This window comes from Theropithecus gelada, chromosome 6 (assembly GCF_003255815.1).
Source record: "Theropithecus gelada isolate Dixy chromosome 6, Tgel_1.0, whole genome shotgun sequence".
In the NCBI taxonomy this organism is placed as follows: Eukaryota; Metazoa; Chordata; class Mammalia; order Primates; family Cercopithecidae; genus Theropithecus; species Theropithecus gelada.
The window spans coordinates 38564400-38583208 of NC_037673.1; the positions used below are offsets into that span (position 1 = coordinate 38564400).

At 33.1% G+C, this 18809-nt stretch overlaps 1 protein-coding gene across 3 annotated transcripts in view; it reads right to left on the bottom strand.

Moving 5' to 3' along the window:
- The window catches only part of RICTOR (RPTOR independent companion of MTOR complex 2), a 129101-nt gene that overhangs the window by 17085 nt on the left and 93207 nt on the right, over nt 1-18809 (bottom strand). For all 3 annotated transcript variants that reach the window (XM_025388458.1, XM_025388457.1, XM_025388456.1), the window contains exons 11-27: nt 17438-17520; nt 13922-14009; nt 13310-13400; nt 13132-13198; nt 12603-12683; nt 10777-10877; nt 8858-9023; nt 8464-8565; nt 8299-8345; nt 6438-6573; nt 5822-6021; nt 5242-5368; nt 4708-4872; nt 4485-4561; nt 3640-3718; nt 1566-1675; nt 726-813 (exon numbers count right to left, since the gene is read on the bottom strand). In XM_025388458.1, the coding sequence (XP_025244243.1) occupies nt 726-813; nt 1566-1675; nt 3640-3718; nt 4485-4561; nt 4708-4872; nt 5242-5368; nt 5822-6021; nt 6438-6573; nt 8299-8345; nt 8464-8565; nt 8858-9023; nt 10777-10877; nt 12603-12683; nt 13132-13198; nt 13310-13400; nt 13922-14009; nt 17438-17520 (1808 nt within the window). The remainder of the gene's footprint in view (nt 1-725; nt 814-1565; nt 1676-3639; nt 3719-4484; nt 4562-4707; nt 4873-5241; nt 5369-5821; nt 6022-6437; nt 6574-8298; nt 8346-8463; nt 8566-8857; nt 9024-10776; nt 10878-12602; nt 12684-13131; nt 13199-13309; nt 13401-13921; nt 14010-17437; nt 17521-18809) is intronic.

Sequence of the window (18809 nt, forward strand, 5' to 3'; positions counted from 1 at the left end):
TCCTAATAGTTTTCACAGACATAATATAAAAACACACGAAACTAGAGAGTACATTTATGTAAAACTTTGTGCTCCTGAGATGAACACTGATACAAAAAGGAACTAAATTGTTAAATAACTATTATTCTGTCTCATAAACAAATATTCCTGTAACTATTTCTAAAATAAGAGAAAAGTTACATTTATTGAAAACAGTTGCATGACATATTCAGAACCATAAATGCGGTGTACATATTATAACTCAAAGAACTGCTTGCCTATGCTTGTTACATTCCATGAAGTACATGAGAATAAAATGTGCTCACAACCAGCAACTTTCAATTTACTGCTCAACAAGGATAACTTAATCTGTATCAGGTTCAGTTTAATTTCCCAATGAGTGGAAGAAAAACTCAGTTTTTCAGTAAGTTTTTGGAGATCTGAATTTCTCCAATAAACTGTAAGGAAAGAACTCAGACCTTCATTGGACTGCTTACTCTACATAACAAGTTGGTTATTCAAAAGGTCATACACAAGTCAGTTAATGCACTGCAAGGCCATTAATATTTCTCAGGTTAGTAAATATAGAATGCCTAAGTCAATTACAAAATAGATGAATTTAAAAGCAATTACACCACTGATATTAAGGCTACTGAGAACTTTTTGCAAAGGTAATATTTTAGCAATGTTAAGATTTTGTTTTTTTACTATTGTAGCTACTTAAAATAAATGAATTATGTTTTTACCTGTACTTCCAACAAATGGCAACCTGTTTTATGGTGTACTAGTTGTCCATAAAGGTGAATAGGCAGGTAGACATGAGGACGCTGTAATCTAGTATAATAAAGACGATTATTATATCTCCTGGATAATTTAAATATGCTAATCAGAACAAAAGAATATTAATAAGTATTTGATAAATAAAATTAGATACAACTCTCCAGCATAAATAAAAATATGAAAGTAAGAAGGAATGAGGATTTCTCAGGTAAAATACAGGCTGAGCATCCCTAATCCAAAATGATTCAAAATCCAAAACATTTTAAGTGCTGACATGACACTGTAAGTGGAAAATTCCACACATTAGTATTTAACGCAAACTATTTCACACACAAAATTACTTACTGCATAAAATTATGTTTAGGCTACGTGTATAAGTTGTACATGAAACAGATTAATTTCATGTTTAGACTTGGGTACCATTCCCAAGATACCTCGTTATATATATATGCAAATATTCCAAAATCTGAAAAAATCTGAAATGTGAAACATTTCTGGACTCAAGCATTTTGGATAAGTGATGTTCAACCTGTAACAGTTTATCAGATCTCAAAGTACTGGTAAGAGAATCTAGGGCTAGAGATACATACTGGGGTGCCAGCATGGAGTATATCTGAATGCGTTATCAGTAAGGATATTCAACATGCTATGAATGCCACTGAATTTTTGAGCAATTAACGCTGCACGTTAAGATTCTTCCTATATCATGTAAGAAACAGAATGTACAAAAACTCAGAAATGTTAAAAACAATTTATGATGAACTGGTTTTAAATCTGATAACTGAGAACTAGCACTGGGTACACACCTTTGGTTACTCCGACGAACATAGTTATCACCATCAACAGGCTTCCGGTAAGTAGTAAGTGCTTCATTGAGTTGTTCCTCAATCAAGTCAACATATTTTGAGTTATATTCCTAGAAGATAATATTGTTTTAATTGCACGTAGTATCACAATGACAGTCACTAAATTTAAAATATGTCAGATACTTAGCAAAGGGTAGACAGATCAAGGTATTATGAATGCAAATGTTCTATCATACCCATAAGCTTTCGGCTCAGGTTTCAACGACTACTATATACTAATGACCCCCATATCTGCTATCTTCCTCACAAATCTGAGCTCCAGATCCACATTTTTAAGCCATCACTTGGTCATCGCACAGGCAATGCCAGTTCAACATACTGAAAATTCATTATCCTAATCTTAGCAAACCACTTTTTATAAATGTGATCTCTTAATAGTGATCCATTATATATTCACTCATTAAATTAGAAATCTTATGAGCCAAGTTGGACTTCTTATTTACTGTATTCAATCAGCCCATAAATTCTGTCCATCTTATTTTGAAAATGCCCAGAAAATGTGTCCTTATCTATTCAACCTAACTACCAGTGAAGTTCAGGCACTCATCAATTCTTGTTTCTAAACTCGTGTCAATATTCCTAGACTTTCCCTTCAATGATCAAAATTCCGCCTCTCCACTGCAACCTGTCAGATTACTAAAGTGCAACTCATAACTCCTTAAAAGCTGTTAAGGATTCCCCACTACATATACAATTGAAATCCCTTAGGATGATATAATATGGCTTAAGAGGCCTTTTACAATCTAGCTTTAATTTACCATTCCAGCCTCATCTTGCCACTCCACACTTATCTTAGTTCCAACTACATTGGAATATGACTTTCTTCATAAGTCTATAATGTTCCAATAATCTATACAGCTTTATTCTGCTCCTTCCGTGGATACCCTTCTTGTAATTTATTTGCCTATTTACTCCTCAAGACCATTTCAAGTATCACATCTACTGCGCCTATCCAACATTTCTTTTGATAATCCCTAAAGCTCAATCATTAATCTCTCCTCTGTGTTCCCCCCTTATACCTTGCATATGAGTTTGTTATAGCTCTTAAATACTTTATGCTTACTATTTGTAAGCACTGTACCAATATTCTAAGCAATTTTCTACTGCTATGATTTGTATAATAAATTTTATTATGATGATTTAAATATCTTCTAGGAAACAAAGCTATCACACCTTGTCTCAGTTCTATAATTCATCAAATACTAAAAGACTTCATGCCTTAAGTTGTATGCTTCAAAGTTTTAGTCCATTTAGGAGTATCTCTTATGAAATATGGTTCAATACAGACACTATAAAAGAATCTGTAACTATGTTAACAAAAAAGAGAAAATAGGATAACTGATCTGAAATGATGAAAAATCTAAAAATCATTTATATTGGTAAAGATCATTCTGACCATGGGTTTCCAAGATGCTTTGATGACTTATAATACTTCAAACAAAATAATGAAGCCACAGCAATCACCAGCTAAAGAAAAGCTAGAAAAGTTGTTTCATATCTTGAAACTACTCCCTTCTTATCAGGTTTCCCTATGACAGCAAGAAGTTCATTCTCAGATTTAGGTAAAGTAGTATCCTAAAATAAAATTTAATTAAATGTTTATATCTCGGTATTTCAATCTCCCTTCATTTAAAAAAATTATTTTAATTTTAGCTTAAAAGAGCACTAGTAAAGTTGTAGGTTATATTAAGGGACCCAAGAATGAAAGAAATGATAAATAGGGCCAACAAATTAGATTATAAAATCAAATGAGTTGAAAGTCAAATTTCAATAGAATGAATGCAGTCAACAGTTCAGAATAAAATAAATAACTGTAGTTTAAAAAAATGTATAACTATAAATACTAGCACTTATGCAGAATTTAGGACTCAACTTGGTAACTTGATATGGATGTTTAAATATTTAACCTTATTAATTTCAAAACAGTGATATAAAAAAGCATCCTTCTAAATTCACGAATCAATTTCAGAAGATAAAAACACACAAATTCAACCTTATTCAAATAAGAAGTTACCTTGTGCCACTTTTCCAATTGTTTTGCTACATAACCTCTTTCATTCAGATAGGAAAACCCTTTTGGAATGGAGAGAAATCTGCAAATTAAAACAAGCAATAGTTTTAACATTGAGTCTGGCAAAAAAAGTGTCTTAAGAAGCTAAAATAATTAAAATTTTAAAAAGTATAAGGAGCTAAAAGACTATAGGAACAGTTTCTTCATAAAACTAAAAGGTCAACTATAATTTATTATAACTTCAATTACAAATAAATGTTCACAATCTTTGCAACAACACAAGAACCCAATCACAATAAAGAAAATGTCAGCCAGGCACGGTGGCTCAGGCCTGTAATTCCAGCACTGTGGGAGGCCAAGGTGAGTGGATCACCTGAGGTCAAGAGTTTGAGACCAGCCTGGCCAACATGGTGAAACTCTGTCTCTACTAAAAATACAAGAAATCAGCTGGGTGTGGTGGCGTGAGCCTTTAGTCCCAGTTACTCAGGAGGCTGAGGCAGGAGAATCACTTGAACTTGGGAGGCAGTAAATGTTGCATTGAGCCAAGATTGGACCATTGCACTCTAGCCTGAATAACAAAGTGAGGCTCTGTCTCAAAAAAAAAAGGAAAATGTCATGAAAAGTACGAACAGACCAATTAAAAAAACAAAACAAAACAAAAAAACCCAAAACAATGAAAAGACAATGTTTCAATATTAAAGGATGTACAAGGTCTAAAATAGGTTTATTTCAGATGTTAAAAGGTAAACTCTTTAGGGTACTTCCTATTTGGATTTGAATTTATCTTTAATATACACTGCCAAAGAACACAACAAAAAAACATAACTGAAAATTTACTTAAAATTTACCTCAGGAGGAGAAGCAAACCCTTGTCTCCAAGGTGGGATAAAGCTGGTTTCATCTGAATGAGAGCATGAAGATTGGCCTAAAAGAGATTACCATTATTTTTAATAATTGCACAAAAATAGAAAATTTTTTAGTTCTAAAATGCCTACTATATACTTTTACAAAACTGTCAAATGAGTATTTCAAAAAAATTTAAGTATTAAATTATAAAAAATGAACATTTACCTTGTCTTCACATGCTTCATCGAGGATATCAAGAGCTTCAGAAGAAATCGTTTTGTTTTTATCATGTAGCTGGGTCACTAACAACTCAATTCCCCAATTATTAAAGAATTCAACATTAGCTCTCAATAATACCCTTAAATGTTTTGTTGCATAGAGCCTGCAGGCCTATAAAGATAAATGAATACATTTAAAAAAAAAAAAAATCCTTCACCATAAATAACCAATTTGATTTTATTTTGGGAGAGTCCTGCTACTTGAAAAGGGAAGAATGACTGGAATTGGTGGTCTAGCCCTTGATACGAATACTTTTGTGGTTCTTGTAAAATAAAATACTCCCTTTCTATCTAGCAGCTTCTCTGTGATATAAAAATATGAGTACTATATGGAGTTCCTTGGAGAAACTAAAATTTTAAAGTAAACTCAATTTCCATATCATATTCTTAGAATTTAAAATTAATTTTACTTAGCCCAAAATTCATAAAGTAGCAAATTAATTGTTTATAGAAATAGTTTTACTGGCTATATTATACTTACATCAGTAGCTGCAGTTAAAATTTTGGAAAGGATGACTCTAGCCAATCCATCTCTGCTATAGTCCAAGCTGGAAACAGTAAGTTTTAGCAAGTGATCTTGGTTTTTCAAGGAGCAAAGATTAAGGAGACTTAAAAAAAAATAAGAAGAAAGGTTAAAAGAAATTACTATATTGATGCATTAAACAAATATTTTTTCCAGCTTTACTGAAGTATAAATGACAAATAAAAATTGTATTATTCAAGGTGTACAACTTGATTTGATATACACATACATTGTGAAAATTACCACAATCAATGAACATATCAATCATCACACATAGTTACTATTTTGAATGCTGGAGTGGGAAGAGCATAAAGACAGTTCAATGTATATTTTAAAAATTCCTAATATAAACAAGCTTTTTGGAAAGAAAGCATTTAATAACAAGTATCATGTAAAAAAGAATATTAAAGCAAAGATAATGCTAATTTAAAACAAAACTTAACCAAACACATGTACACAGACTAAAAAGCATACCGTATCTAACTACATTAAAAATAAAGTTTATGTATATATTGCAACAAAATTTAGGAACGCTCACCATTGAAATACACTGCATTTTTCCAGCATTTTAACTCCATGAGGGTGGCAAGAAAGTGTTCCAATAAATAAAAAGTAGTGTTGACTAAGGGTGGTCAATAAACCATTATTTTGAAGACTTCTTTCAGGTTTCATTCCAGAGGAAGCATTGAGCCACTGAACAATATCCTTTACTAGATCTTCTAAGTAACCTTGCCCATCCTAAAAGTAAATACATTGTGATACTGTGAGAAAAGCATTCAAAATCTGTAATTAGAAAATCGACTTCAATCAAGTACAAAAACTTAATAATGATGAAGTTACCAATAGCAGCTATCAATCAGTGAGTACCTGCTGTTTTTTAATCTGCTTCAACACAATGCTGCATGGAGATGATATTATTCTCCATTTTACGGAAGAGTAAACCAGGTCTTCCAGAGGGCAGATAACTTGCCCAGTCTCACAACTAGTGACTAAGTCCGGATTCAACTCTAGGTCTGGGATCATTTCCTATGTTTCCAAATACAGCTTATGCATATTCAGAAATGAAAGCAAAACAGAAGGTGGAAACAGAGGGAGGGGAAGGGAAGCAAATTCAATAGAAAACATTTGCTCTGGAAAATATTCAGAATGCTCACCTCTTCAGATTCAAGAAGAAATTCTGTAAACTGGCAACCTACAACTGTGAGCTGTTTGGCCTTGGCAAAATCCAGATCCAGGTTGGCATATAATTTACTGCTGGGCTTGTAAAAATAAAGTAGTCTTCGTACAAACCTAAAATCAAAACACAAGTAGCAACAAGGTAAGAAATGAAGCAATTATTTTAGAATCTTAACCTTTGCTCATGACATAATAAGGCTTTCAGAATATGTTTTGGGTCTGACCCATTGGGATAAATGGCAAGAGATGTATTAAAAGTGTTTGGTACATGATATGATTTGGCTGTGCCCCCACCCAAATCTCACCTTGAACTGTAGTTCCCATAATCCCCGCATGTCATGAAAGGGACCTCATGAGAGGAGATAAGATTATGGGGGCGGTTACCCTCAAGCTGTTCTCGTGACAGTGAGTGAGTTCTCACATCTGATGGTTTCATCGGCAGCTTTTCCCCCTATGCTCTGTACTTCCCTCTCCTGCTGCCATATGAAGAAGGATATGTTTGCTTCCCCTTCTGCTACAATTATGTTTCCTGAGGCCTCCCTAGCCATGTGGAATTGTGAGTCAATTAAATCTCTTTCCTTTATAGAAATTATCCAGTCTCAGGCGTTATTTATAGCAGCATTTCATACCAAAAAAAAAAAAAAACCCAAAAACCAAACAAACAAAAAAACCTTCATTTTAAAAAATATCTCTGTGGAGTAAGAATTTTATGGTGAGATGGTTAGAAGAAATAAAGTAGAAGAAAGATGCTGGCCGGATGAATGAAGATTTAATGTAGCTAGAATATAAAACTGGATAAATGAGGATGTCACCTGAACTTAAATTTTCTTCTATTGTATTCATGAAGAACTGTCCCATGGCTCAAAAATGTCCTATTGTTAAGATAATTGTAAGATACTACACTATGATATTGTTGGTTTTTCACAATTAGGCAAAAGGTCAAGCACAAAAGTTGCAATTTAGGCCAATGAATTTATAAACATAATTTATGATCTTTTAACATTATATCTTTCAACATTATGTTCTAAGCTTCTATTGAATTTAGTTCAGTTCAATGTAGTGCACTACAATTCAATCCAATAGAGGTGTCCAATCCAGGAGCTGGGAAAACAAAGTTGAGTAAGACATCATCTGTGTTCTCAAGGAATATAAAAAGTTAGTACTATGCTTTTTTATTTCAGTGCAATTTACAAGTTATCTATATTTCTTAAAACTTTTATAGGTATTAGGTTACATATCATGAATAGAGAATGCAATCAAATAATAATGTTAATGACATGAATTTCTTGAACATACTAAGGACCTCTTTCTGAGATCAGTAGTAATAGCTGGTTAGTCTAAACTCAGGAGTAAGAACATACGGGTATAATGAAGAACAGCATAGTAGCTTCAAGTGCTCTTCACGCTACAAACATCTGCACGAGTTATGGAAGGTGTGGTTAAGGAGAAAGTAAACAGCAGTTATAATGGATAATTCCAAAGTCAAACAGGAATAAAAGCTGTATATTAAAAATATAAGTCCTTATTATATCATCCTTATATGTTAGGGCTAAGACCCACTACACAGTTGATATTACCCCAATTCGAAAAACTTTTATCTCAACTACTTTATCTATTCCAAAACTAAAAGCAGAATGTAAACAACTAGAAAAAGAATTTGCTAATATGTTTTGGTTATAAAATAAGACTATATTAAAAAATATATGAATGTATCTACTGAAGAGACATTGTTAAAATGTATGTATATGTCTTTAAAATTATTACATATTTTAGCAGGCATTAGGCCTAATATCCATATTTAAGTTCTTTAAATTTAAATGCAAAATAGTTCTTACATACCTGTGTAACTGTTCATCTTTATAGTTTCTTAGATTTACATTTGGCCACTAGAAAAACATAATATGTTATATTACATATGTACTTATCAATTCTCAAACATGTAATTATGTTATAATTAATAATAAAATTAAAGACAAGCCATTGCCATGAAGTATCTTTTCATACCTTAAGAATGGTCCCTATAAGATTCCAATTCCATTCAAGATTCTCTTTATGTTGAAGAACTTGGCTGTCTCTAAGGTTAATTAAAAGAGCTTCCTCTGTATCCTAAAATCATCAGAAAGTAATAAGAAAAATTAAGGCAAACCGTCCTCGTATCAGAAAACTAAGTTCAAATTTGAAAAACTGAAAGGCAGTTTTTCCATTTAAGGATACATCAAGGTTTTTTTTTAACTTTAAAGTTATAAAAACCCATCTCTAAATTATAAAACTCAGAAGCCATCTGAAAATTCATATGCATGAAGAAAAGTGCAAACTCAAATACATGGATACTAAAATCCAATGGTTAAGGAATTAAGATGTTGTGTTTAAGCTGAAAATCATGATTTCATGTCAGCACCTTAAGAACAAATATATCTTTCTGCACTCGGAGATACTGATCCCGTTTCTGGTGTGTTGCAATTGCTTTCTGAATAATGTGGTCTAAATGAAGACTATAAGGCTTAGGTCCTCGTTTCTTCATTTCATGGAAGCGTTTTAAACAGTTCAAGGCTGCACTGGCTCGCCTAATGAGAAAAACAATTCAATGAATACAGTAGCAAGACCAACATAATTTAAAAGATTACCTTGGTAAATTATTAAAGCTTACGTAAGTTCAAGGCTAGAAATTATTATTGATAAAGTAAATTATTTCATCAAATTTGGAGAGACAAAGACAAAAAATAAACAATACTACTGATTTATATAAAGACACACTGATTATTTAGACTCAATTGAACATGTTTACTTATTATACTTTTCTTCTATGGTGGTAGGTATTTTTTGTATATTGGTTTTAGGAACTCCTACAAGGTCAGAAACCTGGTTTTCTATATTTTCTTATCAAAGTTTTTTTTAAAGCTTTGCTTTTCACATATAAATCCTTAATCCACCTGAAACTTATTTTTGTTTATGATATGAGGTTGAAATAATTTCACTGTACTCCCATATGGATAATCAATGATCCCAGTATCAACTGAACAGTCTCTATTTTCCACCACTGGTCTGTAATTGTAAATGGTGTATTTTTATAAACTATATTTAATTCTTTGTGGTACATAAAAGTGCCATTTTGAAGAATATGGTAGCAACTCTCACCTTCAGAATTTCTAGTAAGTAGAATTTTTAAACATTGGGATGTGCTGACTGGCAAGTATTTATTAATAAAGAAAGCTTATTGAGCTAAAGATAAAACTATTTTAAGATGACTATTCTTACTGGAATTCTGGAGATAAATCTGAATTACTGATGAACCCTGGAATTTGTGGCCATAATCTAACCCAGAGTTTAGGTCTATCAGGTATTGGGAAAGTACATTCTTCCATCATGAAACTACTAATATAAAAGCTAAAAGCTACTATTACTGATATAAGCCTAGAGACAGAACTGAGATGACTCCTAATGCCCTCAGTTTATAGGACAACTCTGGTCTGTTAAACAGTATTTCCAATGGCAGAATGAAAATTAATAGATTATTCAGTGTACTTTATTATTAAAGCTAAGTAAACTTTTCAAAAATGTACTATAACTCTTAACAAAAATACATAAATTTTGAATAGCTAAAAAACTCCATTCGCTAACATCAAGCAAAAAAACAAAAAAATGTTTCTGATCATAATAACAAAATAAAAAAGATAACGACCACAAAAAGACATTCCTAGTCTAGATATAATCTCCACCAAGTAAAACTAAGTTCCTCCTAGCACTTCCCAATTGAGCCCTTCCATCATTGCCTTTTATATATGTTTTATTATTAGCACTGGAATTCCAGCAGAGCTATAGTTGTATTACCATAATTTTGTTTGTAAATTCTATGTTTGCAATATCTCCTTCAGTAGTAAGAGTTCAGCTTACTGCTATGTGGCCCAGTAGTACTTGTCACTAAATTCCAACATTTTTAACCATGCAAATAAAAGAATATATTAATATTGTAAAGCTTTAATTTGAAATAGTTCATAGACATAAAAAAAAAAGAGCCAGAATTGCTGCTCACGACGTAAAGGAGTCCAAAAAACTCTTAGCTAACATTTTTAGTAATATGATAACAATTCTATGTCCTTGTCTACAAACATGCTAGAAAAAAAGTGATTTTATTACACTATTAGTATTTTGTAGCCTAAAAAACAAATTAAATATTTTTAGAACTGTTTTTTCTTTAGCAAATTCCTTAAAAGAATTTCCCAGCATAACCTATCCGTACTATTTTTTTTAAAGAGACAATAATCTAATTCAATATAAAATATATTAAACAAAAACTCTGCTAAAGCTCTGATAACTTACAGTCTCTTTTCCTTGGGAATATCAAAGGATGCAGCCATATTCATTAGGGTTGGCAAGCAGTGCAAATGATGGCTATGTGAATGAGGAAGAATTGTGTTTGCCTAAAATGAAGTATAACATTTTACATGAGTTTTCAGAAGTAGAAATAGTTTGTTATAGATTATCCGCACATATAATGCTGTATTCAAGACTATTACAAATTCTGAGGTTTTATTCATAAAATTCTTATTTTCCCCAATACATGCTTATTTATATTTCTATCCTATCTACAATACTTTCAACATGGATGAAATATAAAGATACACATATTATATTAACATAACCATTAAGTTTCATCGATTCTTTATTATAATAATATGGTTTTCAAGTGATACCCAATTAAACTCAATTCTTAAATGACCAGAAGGGATTATATGTCAAAACATTACAGGACTCAACCTAAGTTATGTTTAAAATAACATGTCAAATGCTAGATGCCATATCCAAATTTATGAGTTGACTTTAAGTTTAAAAACTACTATCACAAAATAGGTTTGTCCCATATGCCATAATCTTTAAAATAAGGAATATTAATTCTACTTTCCAAACAAAAACCTCACCACCCAACCAGCTATCAATGAAGACAAGTACAATCAAATGTGGAAGACAGAAAATTTAAGAATAATAAGCAAAATAACCAACTCTTTTATTTCAAGAGAATTACAGAATTCTGGGTATGGGACAAGGGAAAAAGATAAAATGTACAGAGATTCCTTCATATAAATGCAAATAACTCTGAGTATTGGTATTCTTGAATAGGAAATGATATCTTAAGAATTAAAAGACAAATAATCAGACCTGAAAGCCTCTGACACTACATAATTTTTTCACAGATGGGCCAAAAAAGAACAGAGCAAGCAGCTAAATAATTCACTTATTTAAAAAAAGACAGTTAAATTAAATTCTACTTAATGCTCTTTACCTCACTCACATAGCCCAGTTCCTATGAAAGGGGAAAAAGGGTGGGGAGGAGGGGAAGAGATCAAGAAAGAAAAACCTAAACAAAAAACATCTGCTAAAAATAGCAAACTGTGACATAATTTCAAAAGATTTGCCATAGAATCAATTTTTCCTCAATGAGTTTTAAATGGTTCTTTTTATTTTGTATTTTACTAACTAGTAAGTAATCTAAAAATATAAATTCCTACCTTGCAAACTATCAGGGATCTCTCATCGATTGATTTGCTGAGAGTAAAGAATTGTCAAGTCTTTCCTAGCTCCTACTTTCCAAAAGTTACTGTAATCACAAAATCATGGTGAAAAGAAAAAAAAACAACCCATCTTCTGAACCTCAAACTACAAGTTTCTAGAAAAGACTATAATGCTCAACCAAGACTATATTTAAAGCTTCTGCACAAAGCTTTCTAAAATTCAGGCACTGACTACCACATATCAAGTACATTCTTAGCAGACTGAAGTAGTATCCATAGTTTTGCAGTTTCTTGCTTCTTAGGAAGTCTTTCTGAGATCAATTAAGATTTACAGGATGAAAATGGCAACTCTGAAACTGAGTGTAAAAATCAACATTTCAGTACTTTGTATGTTGTATACTTATTCCATTTACAAAACCAATAGAAATATGTGTGTGTGTGCATGTGCACGCGTGCACATATGTATCTATCTCAGGATATAGTACCAAACGCTTTTTGTAATGCAAAGATAAACATTTATAAAAAATGCAAATTTATTTTTTTGAGATAATACAAAGCAACACTATTAAAATAACCCGTTTTATAAATTCAAACATTAAAGGTATGAAACATATAATCAGAAGTTGCTAAACTTACCATATGTAAAAGCTCTCCTAAAAGGATGGTAGCTCTAACTGAGATATGATCATCACTGTTTGTTATCACTTCAACTAGGCCCTTTGAAAATAAAAAGATAACATCACTGTTGCAAAATAATACATATGAAAACATTTATGCATCAGATTTATTTTTCAATCTGCAAATTTTTTTTTTTTTTTTTGTGAGACAAGAGTCTTGCTCTGTTGCCCAGGCTGGAGTGCAATGGCAAGATCTCGGCTCAGTATAACCTCTGCCTCCTGGGTTCAAGCAATTCTCATTCCTCAGTCTCCCGAGTAGCTGGGATTACAGGGGTGTGCCACCATGCGTGGATAATTTTTGTATTTTTAGTTAAGACAGAATTTCACCATGCTGGTCAGGCTGGTCTCGAATTCCTGGCCTCAAGCGATCCACCTGCCTTGGCGTCTCCAAGTGTTGGGATTACAGACGTGAGCCACCATGGCTGGCCTGAAAGAATCTGTTAGAGAAAATAAACCAAATGGAATAAAATAAGGTTTATAAGTCTTACCTCTAAAAGTCCATTACGAATAAATGCAGAGAGTATCAATGCCAAATAATTATCCATGAGGTCTGGCCTGGAAAAAAACAGCAGAGAAACAATTTAAATAAAGTTTCACAGATTATACAGTCTAACATAAAAACCCTAATTCTAATAAATTGAAATCCTTTTTATATTTAAATTCTACCTGGATCTGGCACGATGAGGAAGAATAGTTTTTGCCTCAGCTGCCACAAAGCCATCTGAAAGCCTCCAACTGTCTTGGAACCTCCCAGGATCTAAAATAGTTAAAATATGGTAAGGAAAAGATTAGATATCACTGAAACATTTCAGATGAGTATAAAATCATCAGCTAGCCAGGCTACAAAGAAGTTTAAAAAGTGCTGGTTAAATACCATACATTCAAAAAGATAAAAACAAAAACTAGTTAAGTAAATATATGCAGATCTAATTTCCTTCATTTTGGGACTTCGGTACCTTAAGTCATTTGGCTCAAATAATGTAAGATGAGAATTAGATAATCTGAGGATTACATAGGTTTCTTACTGTCTCCTCTCTTCCTTTGTTGGCCCATTCCTATTAATTTAATTGCTCTAAGAGCCAAGGTGATAAAGAAGAAATTAAAATTTCTCAGTCTTAGGAATTCCAGGTTTTATTTTTATATTAATTTCCTGCCACAATTATGCAGCAAGAAAAGAAAATGGTGTTCAATATTTACTATTTCTCCTTTTAGGAACTTTGTCTCCATTAAATAAAAATTACAATATATGAAAAGATACAAATGTACTTCAATACTTACCTACACTGAGTAATGCTTCTATGAACTCCTCAGTCACAACAGGCAGAGGAAGACGAAAGATATCATAAAGCACTTCAAGTAGACCTCGCTAAATTAGCAAACAAATACACCTCATTTATTTTTATGAAACACTTCAAAATTTTTTAATGTCCTAGTCACACAATTTTAAAAATGATAAAAACAGAACTGTTAATACAATGACATGCCATATAACAACATTTTAGTCAATGATGGACCATATATACAATGGTGGTTCCCTAAGATTATGATGAAGCTGATAAATTCCTATTGCCTAGTGAAACTGTAGCAGTCATATTGTCTGTCACAGGGCAATATTACTCAACTGTTTGTGGTGATGCTGGAGTAAACAAACTCACTGCACTGCCAGTTGTTTAAAAGTATTATATATAGAATTATGTACAATTACATAATATTTGATAATAAATGACTGTGTTACTGGTTTACCTATTTACTATACCTTTTATCATTATCTTAGAGTGTACTCCTATACTTTAAAAAAAAAACAAAAAAGCACTTCGGGAAGCCAAGGTGGGAGGATTGCTGGAGGCCAGAATTTTGAGAGTAGGAAAATAGTGAAACCCCATCTCTACAAAAAATTTAAAAATTCACTGGGTGTGGTGGCACGTTCCTGTAGTCCTAGCTACTTGGGAGGCTGGGGCAAGAGGATCACTTGATTTGAGAAGTTTGAGGATGCAGTGAGCTATGATCATTCCACTGTACTCTAGCCTGGGTGACAAAGCAAGACACTGTCTCTTAAAAAAAAAAAAAAAAAAAGGTTAACTGTAAAACAGCCTCAGGCAGGTATTCCATAACAAGACATGGTTATCACAGAGGATGACAGCTTCATTCATTCATGTATACTGCCCCTGGAGACATTCCAGTGGGACAAGGTATGGAGGTGGAAGACAGTGATACTGATGATCCTAGGCTAGTGTGTGCGCGTGTGTGTGTGGTTTTTTTGGTTTTTTTTTTTGAGACAAAGTCTCACTCTTGTCTCCCAGGCTGGAGTGCAGTGGCGCGATCTCGGCTCACTGCAACCTCCGCCTCCCGGATTCAAGCGATTCTCCTGCCGCAGCCTCCCGAGTAGCTGGGATTACAGGCACCTGCCACCACGCCCGGCTAATTTTTGTATTTTTAGTAGTGATGGGGTTTCATCATGTTGACCATGCTGGTCTTGAACTCCTGATCTCAGGTGATCTGCCTGCCTTGGCGTCCCAAAGTGCTGGGATTACCGTTGTGAGGCACTGCGCCTGGCCTGTGTTTTTGTTTTTAACAAAGAAGTTTAAAAACAAAAAAAATTAAAAAACAAAAATCTTACAGAATAAGGATATTAAAACCAAAAAAAAATTTGTACACCTACACAATGTGTGTTTTAAGGTAAATATTATTGCAAAAAAGTCAAAAGTTTAAAAAATTTGAAAGTTATAAAGTAAAAAGGTTACAGTAAGCTAAAGTTAATTATTTTTGAAGAAAAGAAATTTTACTAAAATAAATGTAGCCTAAGTGTACAAGTCTGTAAAGTCTATAGTAGTGTACAGTCATGTCCTAGGTCTTAATATTCACTCACTTCTCATGCATTGAGTCATCCAGAGCTACTATTAGTCCCGTAAGCTCCATGCACTGTAAGTACCCTATATAGGTGCTGTGCTCTGTGGCCCAGGTTGAAGTGCAGTGGCACGATCTCGGCTCACTGCAAGCTCCGCCTCCTGGGTTCATGCCATTCTGCCTCAGCCTCCCAAGTAGCTGGGACTACAGGTGCCCGCCACCCCGCCCGGCTAAGTTTCTTGTATTTTTAGTAAAGACAGGGTTTCACCGTGTTAGCCAGGATGGTCTCGATCTCCTGACCTCATGATCCACCCACCTCGGCCTCCCAAAGTGCAGGATTACAGGCATGAGCCACTGTGCCTGGCCAGTATTTTTAATTTTTTATACTGTATTTTTATTGTACCTTTTCTATGTTTAGATACCCGAATTCCATTGTGTTACAACTGCCTACAGTACTCAGTACAGTAACATGCTATACAGGTTTGCAGCTTACAAGCAATAGGCTATACCACATAACCTAGGTATGTAGTAGACTATACCATCTAGGTCTGTGTAAGTGTACTCTAGGATGTTCACAGGATGAAATCATCTAACAGTGAGTTTCTTAGAACATATTCCTATCATTAACCAATGCATGACTATACCATATTTTGAAACTGTATAAGGCCTATATTAGAGAAGGGATGACTAAATGCTTACTACGACATACACCACTTAATCTAGTCATTAAATTTTTCATTAACCTAATTGTGCAAAAAAGCAATTTTCCCAAGGTCATGGAGCTAACAAAAAAATAAATAAAACCAGAGGTTAAACCTCAGTTGGTCAGACTCTCCAAAGACCATGTTCTTTATCCACCTACAGGGTAAGAAGTGAGTTACCTCAACAGTTTGTTACCTGTTTACAAATCTTTCCATTTATAATCATATCCTTTCATTTCCATTATCTAAATACTTTTTATTTCACATTTAAACAAGGCACACCTGGCTAATATTTCCTAATAACATTTTTCAGCTCCAGGTTTGGTTCATATAAGGAAGGGCAAAAGGAAGAAACAAAATTAAAACAAATAAAAACATTTAAGGAGAAAGGAAAAAAATCACTTTAAGAATTATCTTTTCCTTCAAATTCAATTTTACTGTATATTACAAATTCTTACAAATAATTTAGAAATATATCTAATAAATATAGAAATATTAACAACTCCATTTTAATCAAAACCACCATCATTAAAATAAAATCTCACCACATATTACAAAACATAAGTTAGAAAGCATAAATACATTTACTTTTTGTTAAATGTAGTCTGTAGTGCTTGAACCTTTTATAGTGAGAATGCCCGTGTGTGTTGTTTACATTGTTTTAATGAATAAAGCATAATTAAGCTCATATTTTCAACTCAACTTTTGTTTTTTTGAGATGGAGTTTCGCTCTTGTTGCCCAGAATGGAGTGCAATGCTGCGATCTTGGCTCACTGCAACCTCCACCTCCCAGGTTTAAGCGATTCTCCTTCCTCAGCCTCCTGAGTAGCTGGGATTACAGGCACCCACCACCTAAGTAGCTGGGATTACAGGTGCCTGGCTAATTTTTTGTATTTTTAGTAGAGACGGAGTTTCACCATATTGAGGAGGCTGGTCTAGAACTCCTGACCTCAGGTGATCCACATGCCTTAGCCTCCCAAAGTGCTGGGACTACAGGTGTGAGCCACCATGTCCGGTCTCGACTCAATTTTTAATACAGCCATTATTCCTAACAACAGCAATATTTTAAATGATTCCTATTATATTTAGGGTTTAACTAAGTAGTAAATATGTACTTGTGTACTTTAAAAATATGATATAGATCAACAACTAATGAGGAAATAGCATCACCTGAAATAATTTTTGTTTTATAATTAATTCCCACTGTTAAAGGTCCAGGAATGAAACAATCCTAGTAACTTTTACCTACCCTTATTTCCATATTTGGTATGCAAAGTACTCCTATTAGAGACTGGATCCCAGAGTTTCCAGGTTTACATAAATTAATAATACCTAAAGAGGATATAAAGAAAAAAAAATCACTGACATGAATTTCAAAAAAATTTCGATAGCAAGGTATAATATAAAATCTGTTATATTTTTCCAGGCAAAATTATATGATTATCTATGATACTATTTGGTCATCATAAGAGCTATTATATAACTGAAATATATTTGAAGCATACTCCGTATTTCTCTACTGATTAGAGATTACCAGTAATTTCATCACTTAAATTCCATCTTCAGTATCTGTTTCATATCCAAAAAGTTCACGAGTCTGACTGCCTGATGAACGCTTCTCTGGGAGTAAGAACATGGGAGAAAATAAGACAATGGTCTGTCTCCCCTCTTTTATGCTCCTCACTTTAAAGTGAAAAACTCTACTTGGCATTTATTATTTAGAAGTTCAATTCTAAAATATATTGAATGCACAATAAGCAATAGACTTCAAATAAATTATATGATTCAAAATTTTTAAGTTACAGAACTAAGTTGAACAATTTTAAACATTAAAATCATGTCACAAAAGATGTATGAATAGCCAATAAACACATGCAAAATGCTCAATATCATTAGTCATTGAGGAAATGCAAACTATATTAATAACAAGAAACCAAAATATACCTACTAGAATGGCTAAAATTAAAGACTTACAACACCAAATACTGGCAAGGATGCAGAACAACTGGGACTCACATACACTGATGATGGGAGTATAAAACAGTGTAAGTATTTTGGGAAAAAGTCTGCCAGTTTCTCATGGACACAAACATACATCCACTCTCAGACCCGGCAATTCCATTTAGGTATTTACTCAAGAGAAATAAAAACTCATGTCCACAAAAAAAGCTTGTATAAAATTGCTCAAAGAAGCTTTATCTTTGATAAAGGGGCTTTGAATAGTCAAATCTAGAAACAGGTCAAATGTTCCGTAACAGGAGAAGGGCAAAAAAAAAAACCCAACAAAAACTGAAATGTTCATTGCATATTACTTAGTAAAAAAGGGGAACATATTACTGATATATACAATAACATAAATGAGTATCAAAATCCTTATGTCAAGTGAAAGAAGTCTTACAAAAAAGCCTTTGTATCATTACGATTCCACTAATATTAAGTTTCAGAATAGGCAAAACTAAGCCACAAAAATAATGGTGTTCCTCCTTGGGAGTACTGAGTCAAAAACTGACTAGGAAAGAGTATAAGAGAACTTTCTAGGGCAATGATAATGTTCTATACATTGAAAAGGGTTTGAATTACAAAAGTGTAAGCATTTGTCAAAATGCATCAAACAGTAGACT